This window comes from Diplodia seriata (assembly GCF_021436955.1).
Source record: "Diplodia seriata strain FDS-637 chromosome Unknown scaffold_8, whole genome shotgun sequence".
Taxonomy (NCBI): Eukaryota; Fungi; Ascomycota; class Dothideomycetes; order Botryosphaeriales; family Botryosphaeriaceae; genus Diplodia; species Diplodia seriata.
This window is the reverse complement of record NW_027117315.1, coordinates 2,240,218-2,253,842: the sequence shown is the minus strand read 5'-3', so window position 1 is coordinate 2,253,842 and position 13,625 is coordinate 2,240,218. Positions and strand designations below refer to the sequence as shown.

Sequence of the window (13,625 nt, the reverse complement as noted above, 5' to 3'; positions counted from 1 at the left end):
TACGCGTCCGAAAAAGTGGTGATTGTGGCAGGCGCTGTAGATGGAGAGCTTGGGAGTATCGGGCTTCTGAATTTCGAAAGGTTCTGAGGCGATGAAATGGCAAGCTGTTTCAGATGTGCAGAGGGTGGCGGCTCCGGAAAGGATGAGAAGGGCTTTGCTTTGTGCAATATCTCGGGCTCGGGCTTGGGTTCGGTGTAGACCCGACGAAGCCTCGGCAATGGTGGCTCGGGAAGCTCTTCCTCTGACGCCCGTGTTAGCGGCCAAGATATTTGCTCCGGAGTCAGCTTGCGCCGGCTCTTCTTTCCGCGGCCCTGCCAGACCTTCCACGCCGGCTCGCTGGCCGGCATGGTGAGGAGGCGTAAGGTCGAAAGTCGAGAAGTTGACGTCGGGCGCAGCGCAGAGGGTTGAAGTTGTTGTGTGACTAGGACACGAAGCAGTAGAGGGCAGCCATGGCGGGTTGGTGGTGGAGGCTGTCAAGGGTGTGGTTGGTGGGATGGGGAAGTGGAGCGGCGGGCGGAAAAGGAAGCGGCGACTTACAGAGGCAGAAAGCGCAGCTACGCGAGGATCGGCTGGTTCAGATTCAATGACGTGATCCTGCGCATGGCTTCCTTGGAGTCGTCGCGCGGCCCAGTGACAGCTGAGGCAAGGTCGCAGGGTTGCCTGGCGACTATCTAGATGTCACGGGTCAAGTTGGGCGGCGGACGCGGTTCCGTCTCCGCCCTGGCAGCCAGTTGGACAATGGCGCGCCGTCTCAGCTGGGGCGGCGCAACGGCGGGGCTGAGTTGGACGGGTCAGGGCAGGTGCAGGTGAGTGAAGTCCGACCGGTGGACAGGTTTCTGTGGGCTGCGAGGTCGAGGAAAAGGAAAGGGTCCGCGTCGAAGGGAGCCGTCTGGCACGATCCGCGACCGGGATCCTCCCGAAACGAATGGCGCGGCGCCCCGTGCGGAAGGGACGAGCGCAGCCACTCACGGCGCTGCGCCCTGCCTGGTTTGACGGTTGCCGCCACAGGTGATGTCAGCCCCGGCGCCCTCTACTTCTTGCTTGCTGCCCCAGCCCGCTCTAGCCCACTCCCTCTATCGCACACAGCACGCGTCGCATCTCGAAGAACATGGCACCAAACGACAACTGGCTCAACCGCTCCGTCCAGGGCGCCGTCGCCGGCGCCGGCGGCTACGTGGGCGGCTTCATCAATAGCATGGGCAACGGCGTCTCCGGCGTGGGTCGCGGCATCGGTAGCGGGTGCGCTCCCTTCCCTCTTGGGCCATCCCCCACGATCTCAACGGCAATCCTCTTGGACGGGCCCCGTGCTGACTCCACCATCACCTCTAGTATCTCCAACACCGCCCGCGGCTGGGGCGACGGCGTGCGCGGCTACGGAAACGGCGTCAAGGACGCGACTCGGGCTTCCGGCCGCCGCGCTCCCACTGCCGCCAACCCTCTGGGCCTTCCCGGCGGCTCCACACAGAGCGCAGCCATGATGAAGTCGAAGGTCAAGGGCATCACCAACAATGGCCCCACGGGTACCGCTGGTAACCCGCTCGGCCTGAAATAAGGGGCAACCACGGTCGGAGTTTCTTTGATTTGGCACGGCAAATGATTTACGATGATGATTTGGATATATAAAAATGTAAAACAACTGAGCGCTCGTCGCTCGCTCAGCCTCACAATCGCCGCACTCATCTCGTGAATTATGTTGATTTATTCTATCTGTCACTGCGCTTTGGCTTCTTCAGGCCCTTTGCGGCAGCACCGACTCCTGTCGCAGCCGTGTCTATCCACGCCGTACCTAGTTTTCAACAGCCCTTCCTTCAAAAGCCCAGCCTATTAATAACAATGCTGAAATGCCAATCCTTAACCCGAGTCGCTAAACTTTTACTGTTCCAAACTCCGCGCTAGAGGGAATCTTGCCATAAAACCCAAGGGGAAAAAAAATGAGGAAACGCCAGAACCCATACCCATACCCTTACCCTTACCCATACCCATACCGATCCGTTCTTCAACTGCTAGGAATTATGTGCTCGCCTCCGTGGCGGTACCGTCTTCGAAGATCTCTTCATCATCCGATTCATCCGCCTGCGAGTCGGAATCGCTGTCGTCGTCCGCTTCCTCGTTATCAAGGCCTGGGATGCTCTTCCATTCGTTGTAATCACCTTGCATCCAACGCTTACTTCTTGGAAGACTGTATGGATCGAAGGGGAAGTACGAGTCCAACTGAAAGGCGCTCTCATTGCTCTTCGCAGTAAGGGCAGTCTCTCTCTCCTGCATGCCGTTCACGGCCCCAGCAGAAACAAAGCGTGAAAGCTTCAGCCGCTTGTTTGTCTCGAGGAGCGGAAATACGTAAAGGAAGCGAAGGTGATGTGCGATGCGGGCAAACTGTGTGACGACACCAGGAGAGCAAACCTTGAGCGGGTTGAACTTCGAATAGATGTTGCGCATCATGAACTCTTTCGCACCCGGATACCAGGCCAGGTCACCGCCTTGAAAGAGGATTTCCTCGTCATCCGCGTAGCTGTCGGTCTCGCTAACAATAAGGTCGCGCCAGCGGAAGCAGAAGATGTAGAGAAGTGCCTGTGCCAAAGAGTAATAGCCAGTGTAGCGTCGTAAATCCGGCCCTTTGCAGTTTCCCTCGTACTTTGCTCGGAAATCATCAAGCTGCCCTCCAAGAACCTCGAATGTAGCTCGGACCGTATCCTTGGGCACATGAGCGCCGCGAGCAATAAAGCTGGCAAGGTAAGCCGCGGCAGCGAGTCGCATCATCTGCGGACGGGTCTTGTCGAACGCAAGATCGGCGCAAACAAACGTGAACCTGTCAATGAAGGATGGCGATGTCTGCGCGAAGTGGAAGAGGAGAAATTGCGTGTGTCGAGACCTGTATGTCGGCAGAATGATGTTCTTGAACTGAGCAAGCAGAAACTCGAAAGTCTCCGAGGCATCGATATGCGTGCCCTTGACGAAAATAGGGTGGTAGTACTCGAAAAGGATGTCGACAACACTATCCATCTTTCCGACCGAGTTCTTGAGCTCCTGAATGCGCTTCTGGTCGCTGTCCAAGCCGTCTTCGCTAGACAGGTCGTCGTCGCTGTCGTCGTCATCATCGACGTCGGACTCATCGTCTTCCTCGTCGTCTTCGTCGATGGCCTCACGCTTGTACAGGGCCTCTTGTACTATAGCTTCCTCGAACTCCTCTTCCAGATCCTCCATGTCGACCTGAATCTGGACGTCCAGCTTGACAAGGTTTTCGGTGATGAGAGCCAGAGCTAAACTCTTGAGTTCCGGTGCGTAGCCCATGAGTTCCATGAGGTTGTTGACGTATGTAAGGTATACCTTGGCGGTTTCCTGTGTGGACGGGAACGAGGACTGTAGTAAGGCTGTCAAGACGCTGCTTGCCGAGGGGATGAGCTGGAGGAGGCGCTTGAGGGTCTCGTGCACACGTTGGCGAAGCTCTGGGCGAGTGATGGACGGGTCTCTCTCGTGGCGCAGATTCGGAGAGGGAACTGTATGGTGTCAGCGAGACAAGCACACGCAGTGAGCGTGAGGTCCGACATACCACCATGGAAGTATTTCACAAGCGATTGGAGGACCTGGGCAGTATATCCTCCATGTGCAGACATCAAACTAGCAAGGAGCGTGACATAGAGGCGCTTGAAAGCCTCGTCCCGAGCCAGCCACTGGCAGTCGAGAACAGCATGGACGAGTCCGGAACAGTTCTTGTTCAACAGGCTCACGTGGCCGATGAGCGCGACGACATATTTTCCCAGCAGCTTTGTGCTTGGGGCAGCGCTTGCCGTGGGGCGTGCCGTGAAGAGAGTCTTGATTTCGTCATAGGACGCACTGTCGCCCGCAACGTGCTTATCTATGGCGCGGCGCACCTCCTCGCGAACGAGCTCGATACCCTTCTCGTCAAAGTCCTCTAGCAGGCGAATGTCGACGGTAGGGTCGAAGGAAACCCTCGGTTTCTTGCTTCTTGCCACAGCAGGCGCTTCATTGTCAGAGTCGGAATCCATGTGCCTGCGCTTGAGGCTGGGGCCTGCAACGAGGGCCTTGGCGGGGGCTGACGGGAACGCGTCAACAGGAGCAGCGAGTGAGACCATGCCGGTCTCGCTCAAGGGTCCGGAGAGGGTGAGGAATGAGAGTAAGAGTAACGATGTGGGCGCGTAAGGGTCGTGTGGAGGAGTCGTGTGTGCAGGGCGGGCAGGATGAGAATTTGGCGATCTGAGCGAGCCGCCAAGACTGCGTTAACGCGGCGGGGCCCGTGCGCTCTGCAAGGGTGCAAGGGTCCTTTCGCCTTCACTTTGCAAAAGACCAACTCACCTCTGCTTCAAGCCGCGAAGGTATTGCGCCATAGTGCTGTAGTTGTTTGAATCCAGTATGTGAGTGCGAATGTCTGCATTCGAGAATCACATCTGCGTCCGGCTGTTGGACCCAGTTGACCAGGTACATGGTATAACATCACTGCAAGGCAGACGCGGGTAGTGTGTCGCACTGTGACGACCATCGTCGTCGTTGCCTCGGCCAAACTTTCCTCTCGGCCTGCATCCAAAGGGTCCGTCCGTGCGGAAAATTTTATGGGCAGCCCCACATCCGACCAGAACCACCTCTTCGCCCAATGAAAAGAACATGGGCAATAGGCAATAAGAATGCACATCCCGGTGTTGGCCGAGGAACAATTAAAGGCCTTTTGTCGGACCCTTCTGCCTGCAAAGTATGAATCGATGGACTGTCTCTTTACAGACACGAAGTCTTCGTTGGAGCAACTAAAGAGAGCCCGGCCGACCGTCTGAACAAAAGACAAAAAGGGAAGCAGACCCTACTCGGCATCAGCTTCCAGAACATAAAGCCAGTAAAAAATAATTGGAAAAATGTCAATATACCGCCATGGAGACGACCCGACTATTGCAACTTGACAAAAAGACATGTTGGTGCGAAGTACGTAGGTCCTACCCGGGATCGGCAATTCCGTCGGCCGCGCGGCTTGCGTCGGCTTCTTGACACACCGGCCCGCCCGGACCCCACGTGACCCCACCCGCATAAAGAAAAGTTACCCCATGTCGAAACCAGCCACAAAAAGGACCCCAAAGCCGACAAAAAAAAGATCGTAGGTCCTACCCGGGATCGAACCGGGGTTGCAGGAATGTTCTGGTGATCAGAATCCTGAGTGCTAGCCACTACACTATAGAACCGAATGGTTGTTGGTGACATCTTCCTAGTACCTGGATACAAATTTTGCACGTTGATTTTATATACTATGTTTTTTCTTAACGTCTTAGAGCAGAGCTCGAAATCCCTTGGTGGCTGTTATCTTCTTGCTGGTCTGCTGCGCCGCGTCATGTCACTTGTTTCAGCCAACTTCGGAGTCACGGACGTGCTTGACAGTCTGACATGATAGAATTGATAAACGCTCAAGATACGTGGGAGCGAATGGACAAATCGCAATGTAACAACTAAAAGAAGGTCTGAGATTTCCCCTCATCGACGTACTCCTCCAATTGCAAAGCACGACTGTGCGTTCCTTGGTGGACGGGCTCGCCATGACTAAGAAGACCTAGGCTCGGTGTAGTCGCACTTGAGGTCGTAAAACTGGACGCCGCGATAGGCTCCCTCCGTCTTGACCTCGTAACCATGCTCGGGGGAGGTCCAGGTCATGGTGAACGGCACCTGCATCACGCTTCGGGTGACGGTCGCGGACGCGACCACGGTGCTGTGCGGGGGCGCCGTCGCTTCGAACGTGGCCGAGAACTCGGTCACCTTCTTCGTGGTCGAGCCCCACTTGAACTCGTTGCTGACCGTGGCCGAGACCTCGATCTTACCCTCGGCCAGCAGCGGGACGCCGCACGAGAAGGAGGTGCCGACCTCGACGGCGAATCCAAGCGTGTACTCGAACGAGGACTCGTTCTCGGTCGCCTCCTTGAACGTCGACGAGATCTTCTGGTCGACGGACGAATTGTTCGAGAGGTTGCTGCGGGCGAGCATGATGGGCGTCGTGTCCAAGATCTTGCCCTCATCGACGTTGAATTTGATGCCCTTGAAGACCATGTTCTCGAAAAAGAGACGGAAGTACTGGTCGTCATACTTTGTGTTGCCTGAGCCCCAGTTGTCCACCTGCGGGTCCTGGTGCGTGCGTGAGAAGAGGATGGTGTCACTGTACGGGCAGACAAGCCGGAAGTTGTTGATGCGCTGGCCGGTGCCTGGCTCGAGCACGAACCAGTTGTCTTCGTACTTTCCGTCTGAGTCGATGGTACCAACATTGGGTTTCATGTGGGTTCTGGAAAAAATGACCTCCTGCGTATGTTTGCTCTTGATCAGGTACTTTCCCTGATGGCTTCCACTCCCCGGAACAATGTACCACCACTGGTCGGCGAACTCTTCGCCGAAAGGATGGTGCCAGAAGTATGGGGATCGGTGGTGACGAGAGAAGAGAGCCCTCGAGCTCGAAAGCCCAACGATCCGGACGGGTACTTCCTTGGGCGGGATGTAGAGGCTAGACATGGTGAATGAACTAGGTGGCAAGGCTTGTCGAGGTTGGATAGAGGCTCGATGGAAGCGTTGTTTGGAATGAAGGTGTAAAAGACTGGTCTTGTCGAGGACCGGGACTTATAGCCCATCAAATAGAAAACCCTTCCACCTACCACTGTGCTTCGTATTCCAGCCGGTTATCCGGCCGATCGCACTTCTTTTAGCATTGTGCGACGAGGCTGGCTTACGCTGCTACCCGGGCGCGTATGCAAGTAAGCGGTCCCGTAGCCATTGATAGCCAATATGCCGCTTTCCGTCGAAAGCGCTGGTCACAAGGCGGCAGAAAGCTGGTTTTGGCCGGCAGAAAACTGAATAGCCAGATGCAGATTGAGCGCGTCCGGCTTCCTGAGTTCACATAATACGTTCTTCAGCCGCCGGAATGCTGGTTAGAAAGTCGGAGCCATAGCGCAGCGAGTGAATAACGATAACACTATAGAACCTTGAAGTTGGGACTGCCGGCATTCCATATATACTAAAACGTCAAAAACGATGCTCCACACTACCATGGCCCACATCGATGCTGATCAACATAGCTAAGTAAAGCATCTTCCGTGTCCGAAAACCACTGAGCCAGCACCGACAGTAGGATGAAACACTTCCGCTCAATGTACCTCACTAAGCCTCTTGTCACAAAGACAGATCAGCGTGGGACTGAGAGAGCCAGACACTGGTAGAGCTGCGCATGTGGGTGCAAAGCAGATAGAGAATGTCGATTCCAGGTGGATTTTGCTGGACAGGTTGTCCATTAAGAGTATGGCAAGTAATGGCGAAGGCTAGTTCATCCACACAACAAGCTGTGGAATCGACCTTGCGACATCTATGACTTGTCGGTTGGCGCATCAAGGTCCTTGATCGACGCGCCCAGTGCAGGGGTGGCAAGCACTTGCATGTGTGGCGGGGTTACATCCGGATGAGATCTCCTCTGGAAGCCCATCTCAATAAGCGCATGGATTTTAAGCTAAATCTTAGTTGTACGCATAGGAGTCGAAACACGGAAGAAGAGCAGGGAAACAGCACAAATTGAAAGACCAACCGCCGGAACGTCGCCGCCTCGCCCCTCCACCAGATTCGTCGCCGGAACGTGAGCGCCTCGCCTCTCCTTCTCCGGATTCGTCGCCAGAACGTGAGCACCTCGCTTCTTCTTCGCGAGATTCGTCGCCGGAACGTGAACATGTCGCTTCTTCTTCGCCGGGAGCTTCGCTGGATCCTGAGCATCCCGTCTCTTCGCCGGAACCTGAGCCTGTCTCCGAACCTGAGGCGCCTCAGCAGCCGGCCGTGCAGCCCAAAGGCAAATATTGTCTTGTAATTGGCCGTGCCTCATCAATAAAACCCAAGCTGATCCAACGCAAGAATAAGACTCAGCCAAAGATAGTTAGTATGGATGGGAAGAAAAATGAGGAAAGAAGAAATGGCGTGGAGTTGGGTCGACGCCTGGTAGCCAACGCACCTCACCCTCATCAAATTACCTGGATCCAAGCAGTTTTCGAGGCTCGCCAGGGTATTATTGACTCGCATTTCTTCAAGGCCATTGACGCTCTGGGCAGGGAAATTGTCCGAATCGTGCGCAAGGTACCAACGAGCCAATTACTTACTATACTCATCTGGTCGGTGGACGGATGGACGGTATAGAATCCAAGTCCTCCGAGATAGCTAATGCATGGCGTCGGGTGAGAGGGAAAAGCTGAATGGCTTGGTGTCTTCATCTTCGGCTAGAATAGGAAAGGCGTTCTAGTCAGTTGCCGGGTCCGGCTGGATGTTCTCTTCATCCCGTCTCTCCGAGAGGAATACCCGGGTCTTGTCATGGTCCATGTCCATGGAGACTTGCTTGGGCTTCTGCGAGCCAGACCTCGAACTTGGCGCCGCAGATCGTTAATCCATAGTGGCGGATAGCAAGGCTATCCTCATCAGTCCAGAAAACATCTGGACGCGCCTTTATGGCCCTATGCCGAAGCTTATACCTGCTGTATTGGCTAAGAATAGCCGAGCATGCCATCCGATTTACCCCTTTTCGGTGACCTTCTGGCTCTCTGAAGTCCCTCTTGTACTCAATCGACATATATGGCGCAAAGGCCCTGTCTTGGTGAACATGTACGTAGTTGATTGCGATTGAGGTCCATTGGACCTTGAAGGGTTGTAGAAGAATGTTTATCTTCGAGTACCATTGGTCTGCTTCAGCTAGTTTTTGCGGTGGTTTGACGTTGAGTGGACGAGCCGTATACTTCCCCACGAAGCAGCGCCAGCCCCCGCAATTGCTTCGGCAGGGTCCCAATCTCCGTCGGAATCGGCTTCTCTGCCACCCAGAACTCTCGCTTCGTGGATTTTGATTTGTAATGTGCACCATCCGACGCACAATGACTAGCGGGCGTTTGGCCAATACCAGCATTTCCCAGTTGAGCTGGCACCAGCTAGGCCCTGGACGGCGGCCTCAGGGGGTGAAGAGATGCTTCTCGAACCCAAACGCATCACATCAAATAAGCGAACCATGTGCAAGAGCTCGCGAGAAGAGGGCGATGCTGCAGCATATCGGCCGATGGAGGGGGCACTGCGGATCGAGAGTGGCCGACAAGGGGTTCGGGCAGAGCAACGCTAGAGTTGCCCCACCAGCCTGTGATGATCAGGGCGGGGAGAACAAGACGAGCGGGTGCTAAGCTGCGAACGGAAGCGGACCGTATCGTAGTCAGGCACTGCTGTATGTCAGCACGTCCAATCAGCGACGCTCCAGCCGGCCAAGCAGCAGCGCGGAATAGGACCGCAGAGGGCCACAGGCGATGATGGGAGCCAGAGAGGGTGGACGGGCCAAAGAGTGGCACGGCGGAGCGATCGAAGGCGGTTGCAGCTGCTGTGCGAGCAAAGGTGCAGATTGGTAAGGGTTTGTTAAGCATGTCGGTGGGATTGCCAATCGCCGCAATCAATCGTCACGTATCCGCTGCGCACGGTCCACGCGCAGCAGCTGTGCCCTCGTCCCGTCCCCCGGGTTAAATACAGCTGCCAGCCGCAAGCGGGAAGCCTTTCAACTAACTCGCCGCTCTCTGCATTCCCCAGCTCTCAGCCCTCAGCTCCCCCCTCTCAGCTCCCACCTCAATTGCATCGATCCGCAACAATGGCTCCCAAGATCGCCATCGTCTTCGTACGTTACCCCGCCTAGCTCGCACGAGCTCAATGGCGTGCTGACAGCTTCCTCGCCAACAGTACTCGATGTACGGCCACATCAAGCAGCTGGCCCTGGCCGAGAAGAAGGGCATTGAGGCTGCTGGCGGCACCGTCGACCTCTACCAGTACGTCAATGCTCCACATCCGATGATGCAACACCACCCACTAATAATACCCCTCTCTCCACCAGGATCCCCGAGACCCTCTCCGACGAGGTCCTCGGCAAGATGCACGCCCCCGCCAAGGACGCGTCCATCAAGACGCTCGACAGCCCCAAGACGCTCGAGCAGTACGACGCCTTCCTGTTCGGTATCCCCACGCGCTACGGCAACTTCCCCGCCCAGTGGAAGGCCTTCTGGGACCAGACGGGCGGCCAGTGGCAGACGGGCGCCTTCTGGGGCAAGTACGCCGGCCTCTTCGTCAGCACCGGCACCCCCGGCGGCGGCCAGGAGACGACCGCCATCAACGCCATGTCGACCCTGACCCACCACGGCATCATATACGTGCCGCTCGGCTACAAGCACACCTTCGCCCTGCTGGCCGACCTCAGCGAGGTCCGCGGCGGCTCGCCCTGGGGCGCCGGCACCTTCTCCGCCGGCGACGGCTCGCGCCAGCCCACCGAGAAGGAGCTCCAGCTCGCCGAGGCCCAGGGCAAGGCCTTCTACGAGACCGTCTCCAAGGTCAGCTTCGCGTGACTAGCTAATGACGGGACGGCCGAGGCCACCACCAACGGCGCTGCCGCCAACGGCGCCGAGAAGAAAGATGATACCCCTGCTGCCACTGCTTCCAAGCAGCAGGCAACAACGTCTCCGAATGAGCCTCAGCAGAAGGAGAAGAAGGAAGGTGGTCCTTGCGGTCTCCCCGTCAAGTGCTCGATAATGTAAACCGGAAACGGAAATAAACGTACCAATTCAAAATCACGGAATCCCGTTGTGTTCAAGCATCCGTGAACTAGTTGGTCTGCAAGTCAATAGCATGAGGTTTCCATGTTCCTCGGACTAAGGATTAAATCCATTAATCTCCCATCACTCCACTCACAGTTGCCCTGAGCATGCAGGATATTGAGTCAATTGAATATGTTCGTAGTAAAATGGGGTATTTGTACGCTTTCACGTCATACGGCGTCATTTATTTCGTCCAGGGCAGTCCCAGCTTTTTCATTTCAACAGCGAGCTGGAAGATGTAGTCCAAGCTGTGAACACAGGATAGTCAGTATTCCGAGTGGACACATCACGCATATCCCATCGACATACCTCTCACACTGGGTCTTGGCCTTGTGGACATTGTCCCCCCAGACGTAGATGCCGTGTCTGCGGACCAAGACAGCGTAGGTGTCGGGGTATTTCTCCATGGCCGCGGCCAGGCTGTCCGTCAGGTCCTCCTCGTGTGCCGTGTTCTCGATGACGGGGATGCGCAGGCGGTCGAAGTAGCCGAGGTTGCCCTGCTTGCCGCGGCCCTTGGGGATGCCCTTGATCTGCTCGATCATCTCGATCTCGAAGCAGGCGTCGCTGCCAAAGTCGCGCTCGATGAGCAGGGTGACTAGCACGGCCCACTGCGAGTGCGTGTGGATGCAGCAGCCAGCGCCGTTGTCGAAAGCGGCGAGGAAGAGCGGGGTGCAGGCCGACGGCTTGAGCACCTGCGGCCTGCGCAGGTACTCGCGCGTCTTGTAGTCCAGCACGAACATGTCGGTCGGCTTCATGAGCTCCTTCTGCACGCCCGACGGCGCGATGAAGATGTGGTCATGCTGCTTGATGCTGGTGCCGCCGCCGGTGCCGGTGACCTGTGCGGAAGTCAGCGGCGCGGCTCTGCTTCCGTGCGGGCGAGTGGTGGTGATGGTACCCAGCCCAGCGTGTAAAACTTGCGGCAGAGCTCGCAGATCAGGTTGGCCGGGTGCTCCGGGTCGGACGAGTGGATCAAGGCGTCATTGTTCTGTTCGGAAGCCATGGCGTCGCGTGCGGCGTGTTTGCAGCCTGCTTGGGAGGGGAAAAAAATAAAAAGCGGCGGAGAAGGCGGGGATGGCCGACTTTTGCAGATCTTATCGATAGTCCGGATGGCGTCACGCCTGTCCACGCCTGTCAACAGGAGAGCACCATGATCAGCAGCAGGACGGGAGCCATGCGCCATGCTTACCAAATGCACGCCGAACACTATCTCGACCTCGAGCACACTATCAGCAGAGTTCGGAGATATTTCCTTGTATACACAACCTTTGCCTACTTGGACCATTGACATCGCCGGGTTGGGAACCGTGACGCAAACACATTTCGAACATGTATACATCATCCACTGACGCTGTCGATTTTAGATTTTCCAGCATGTGGGCCATACGTTGGTTCCATAATGGGTCTCCAGGACTTATATAAGCACATATACCCACCAACCCACAACAACAACAAGCCGTGCTCTTCTCTTCCCTCCTCCAGGCGTAATCAAGCCCACGTCACAAAAAAGAAGAAGAACCACCAGAACAACAGCAGCCATGCCCAAAATCGCCATCACCGGCGCCTCCGGCAAACTCGGCGGCGCCGTCCTCCGCAACCTCCTCTCCCACGCCCTCATCCCGCCCCACGACATCGTCGTCACAACCTCCTCGGGGACCCCCGACGACCCGCGCTGGCAGCACGCCCGCTCCCTCGGCGTCGCCGTCCGCCACGCCAGCTACGACGACCGGGGCTCGATGGAGGCCGCCTTCCGCGGCTGCTCGCGGCTGCTGCTCGTGTCGACGCCGCGCATCAGCATGGATTTCGACGACGCGCCGCTCGGCGCCGGCCGCGAAGCCCACCACATCGCCGCCATCGACGCCGCGCGCGCGGCCGGCGTGCGGCGCGTGTACTACACCTCGCTCGGCTTCGGCGACGACAGCGTGGCGGGCGTGATGCGCGCGCACAACCGGACGGAAGCGTACCTGCGCAGCCTGGGGCCCGACGACATCGCCCACACGATCGTCCGCGAGGGCCTGTACAACGAGTCCTGGCCTCTGTACCTCGGGCACGGCGACCTGTCTGGGTCGGACGACCGCGGCGAGATCGTCGTCGCCGGCGACGGCGCCATCAGCTGGGCCGCCATCGACGACCTGGGGCTCGCGACCGCCACCATCCTGGTCGCGGAGGGGGATGACGACGGGTACGCCGGCGCCACGGTGATGCTGGCGACCACGGCGCCTGTGACGCTGCGGGAGGTCGCGGCCATGGTGTCGGCGGCCAAGGGGCGCCGGGTGGAGCTGAAGGTCGTCGGGCGCGCCGAGCACGAGAGGTACTACGTCGAGGAGCGCGGCGTCGAGGCTGCGTACGTCAGGTGGTGGTCGACGACGTACGACGCCGTGCGGGACGGCGAGTGCGAGAAGAGGGATCCGTTGCTGAAGCGGATCCTGGCCGGGTATGACGGCCGCAAGCCCAAGCCGATCCGGGAGACGATAGAGGAGATGTTTGCGCGACAGTGAGGAGAACGCGGATCTCTGTCTTCGCTGTCGTTCGAGCGGGTCTTGTATCACATATCCCCATCACGAAGGCATTCCGACTGTAACAACAATATCCAAGCCTTGCTCACCCAGCTAAATGTAAATGACCGGTATGGGGACAATGGCATGAGCTCTTGGAACTCTGCGTTTAGAGAGAAGCTGATAGGTGCGTGGATTGGCAAACTTCACTGTACAAACATACATGCAGCTTTTGAAAGTTGATTTGTCGATTTTCGTCTAGCCCTTCGTCACCAATGCTAGAAGTCCCCCTTCAAGTAATGAGTTTATCTCGCTTTGTTTGCATCACTTTGCTCCCTCTATTTGAAGGGCAGATCTGTGAACGCATTTCAACCAACCATCCATCATCCATCACTGCCGTTTCACGCCGTAAAACTCTTATGTACAATGTCCAACCGGATGAGAGAAAGAATAGGGAGGAAGGCACCAGTAAAGTTCGAGAATTATCTCGGCCATGCTGCAAATAGCTGGCGGCACCTGGGAACGA

General features: G+C 56.9%; 6 protein-coding genes and 1 non-coding gene across 7 annotated transcripts; 3 read left to right on the top strand and 4 right to left on the bottom strand.

Annotated features, from left to right (window-relative positions):
* Positions 1-1,108: 1,108 nt before the first annotated feature.
* SLS55_008296 (uncharacterized protein) lies at positions 1,109-1,552 on the top strand (the record flags this gene model as incomplete). Its single annotated transcript, XM_066779707.1, has 2 exons — positions 1,109-1,239; positions 1,330-1,552. The coding sequence occupies 2 exons, from the start codon at positions 1,109-1,111 to the stop codon at positions 1,550-1,552; spliced, it is 354 nt and encodes a 117-aa protein (XP_066630511.1).
* Positions 1,553-2,010: 458 nt separating this feature from the next.
* RRN3 (DNA independent RNA polymerase I transcription factor) lies at positions 2,011-4,091 on the bottom strand (the record flags this gene model as incomplete). The annotated part of the gene is made up of 2 exons (XM_066779706.1): positions 2,011-3,494; positions 3,548-4,091. The coding sequence occupies 2 exons, from the start codon at positions 4,089-4,091 to the stop codon at positions 2,011-2,013; spliced, it is 2,028 nt and encodes a 675-aa protein (XP_066630510.1).
* A 1,006-nt stretch (positions 4,092-5,097) lies between these two features.
* SLS55_008294 lies at positions 5,098-5,180 on the bottom strand. The gene has a single exon. It is a non-coding gene; the product is annotated as a tRNA-Gln (tRNA).
* A 352-nt stretch (positions 5,181-5,532) lies between these two features.
* SLS55_008293 (uncharacterized protein) lies at positions 5,533-6,486 on the bottom strand (the record flags this gene model as incomplete). The annotated part of the gene is made up of 1 exon (XM_066779705.1): positions 5,533-6,486. The coding sequence occupies one exon, from the start codon at positions 6,484-6,486 to the stop codon at positions 5,533-5,535; it is 954 nt and encodes a 317-aa protein (XP_066630509.1).
* A 3,127-nt stretch (positions 6,487-9,613) lies between these two features.
* On the top strand, positions 9,614-10,358 carry PST2 (flavodoxin-like fold protein; the record flags this gene model as incomplete). The annotated part of the gene is made up of 3 exons (XM_066779704.1): positions 9,614-9,640; positions 9,703-9,788; positions 9,854-10,358. The coding sequence occupies 3 exons, from the start codon at positions 9,614-9,616 to the stop codon at positions 10,356-10,358; spliced, it is 618 nt and encodes a 205-aa protein (XP_066630508.1).
* Positions 10,359-10,791: 433 nt separating this feature from the next.
* MDE1 (Methylthioribulose-1-phosphate dehydratase) lies at positions 10,792-11,607 on the bottom strand (the record flags this gene model as incomplete). The annotated part of the gene is made up of 3 exons (XM_066779703.1): positions 10,792-10,855; positions 10,917-11,443; positions 11,503-11,607. The coding sequence occupies 3 exons, from the start codon at positions 11,605-11,607 to the stop codon at positions 10,792-10,794; spliced, it is 696 nt and encodes a 231-aa protein (XP_066630507.1).
* A 535-nt stretch (positions 11,608-12,142) lies between these two features.
* Positions 12,143-13,102, top strand: SLS55_008290 (uncharacterized protein; the record flags this gene model as incomplete). The annotated part of the gene is made up of 1 exon (XM_066779702.1): positions 12,143-13,102. One exon carries the CDS (start codon positions 12,143-12,145, stop codon positions 13,100-13,102), a length of 960 nt encoding a protein of 319 aa, XP_066630506.1.
* Between the last annotated feature and the right edge of the window lie 523 nt (positions 13,103-13,625).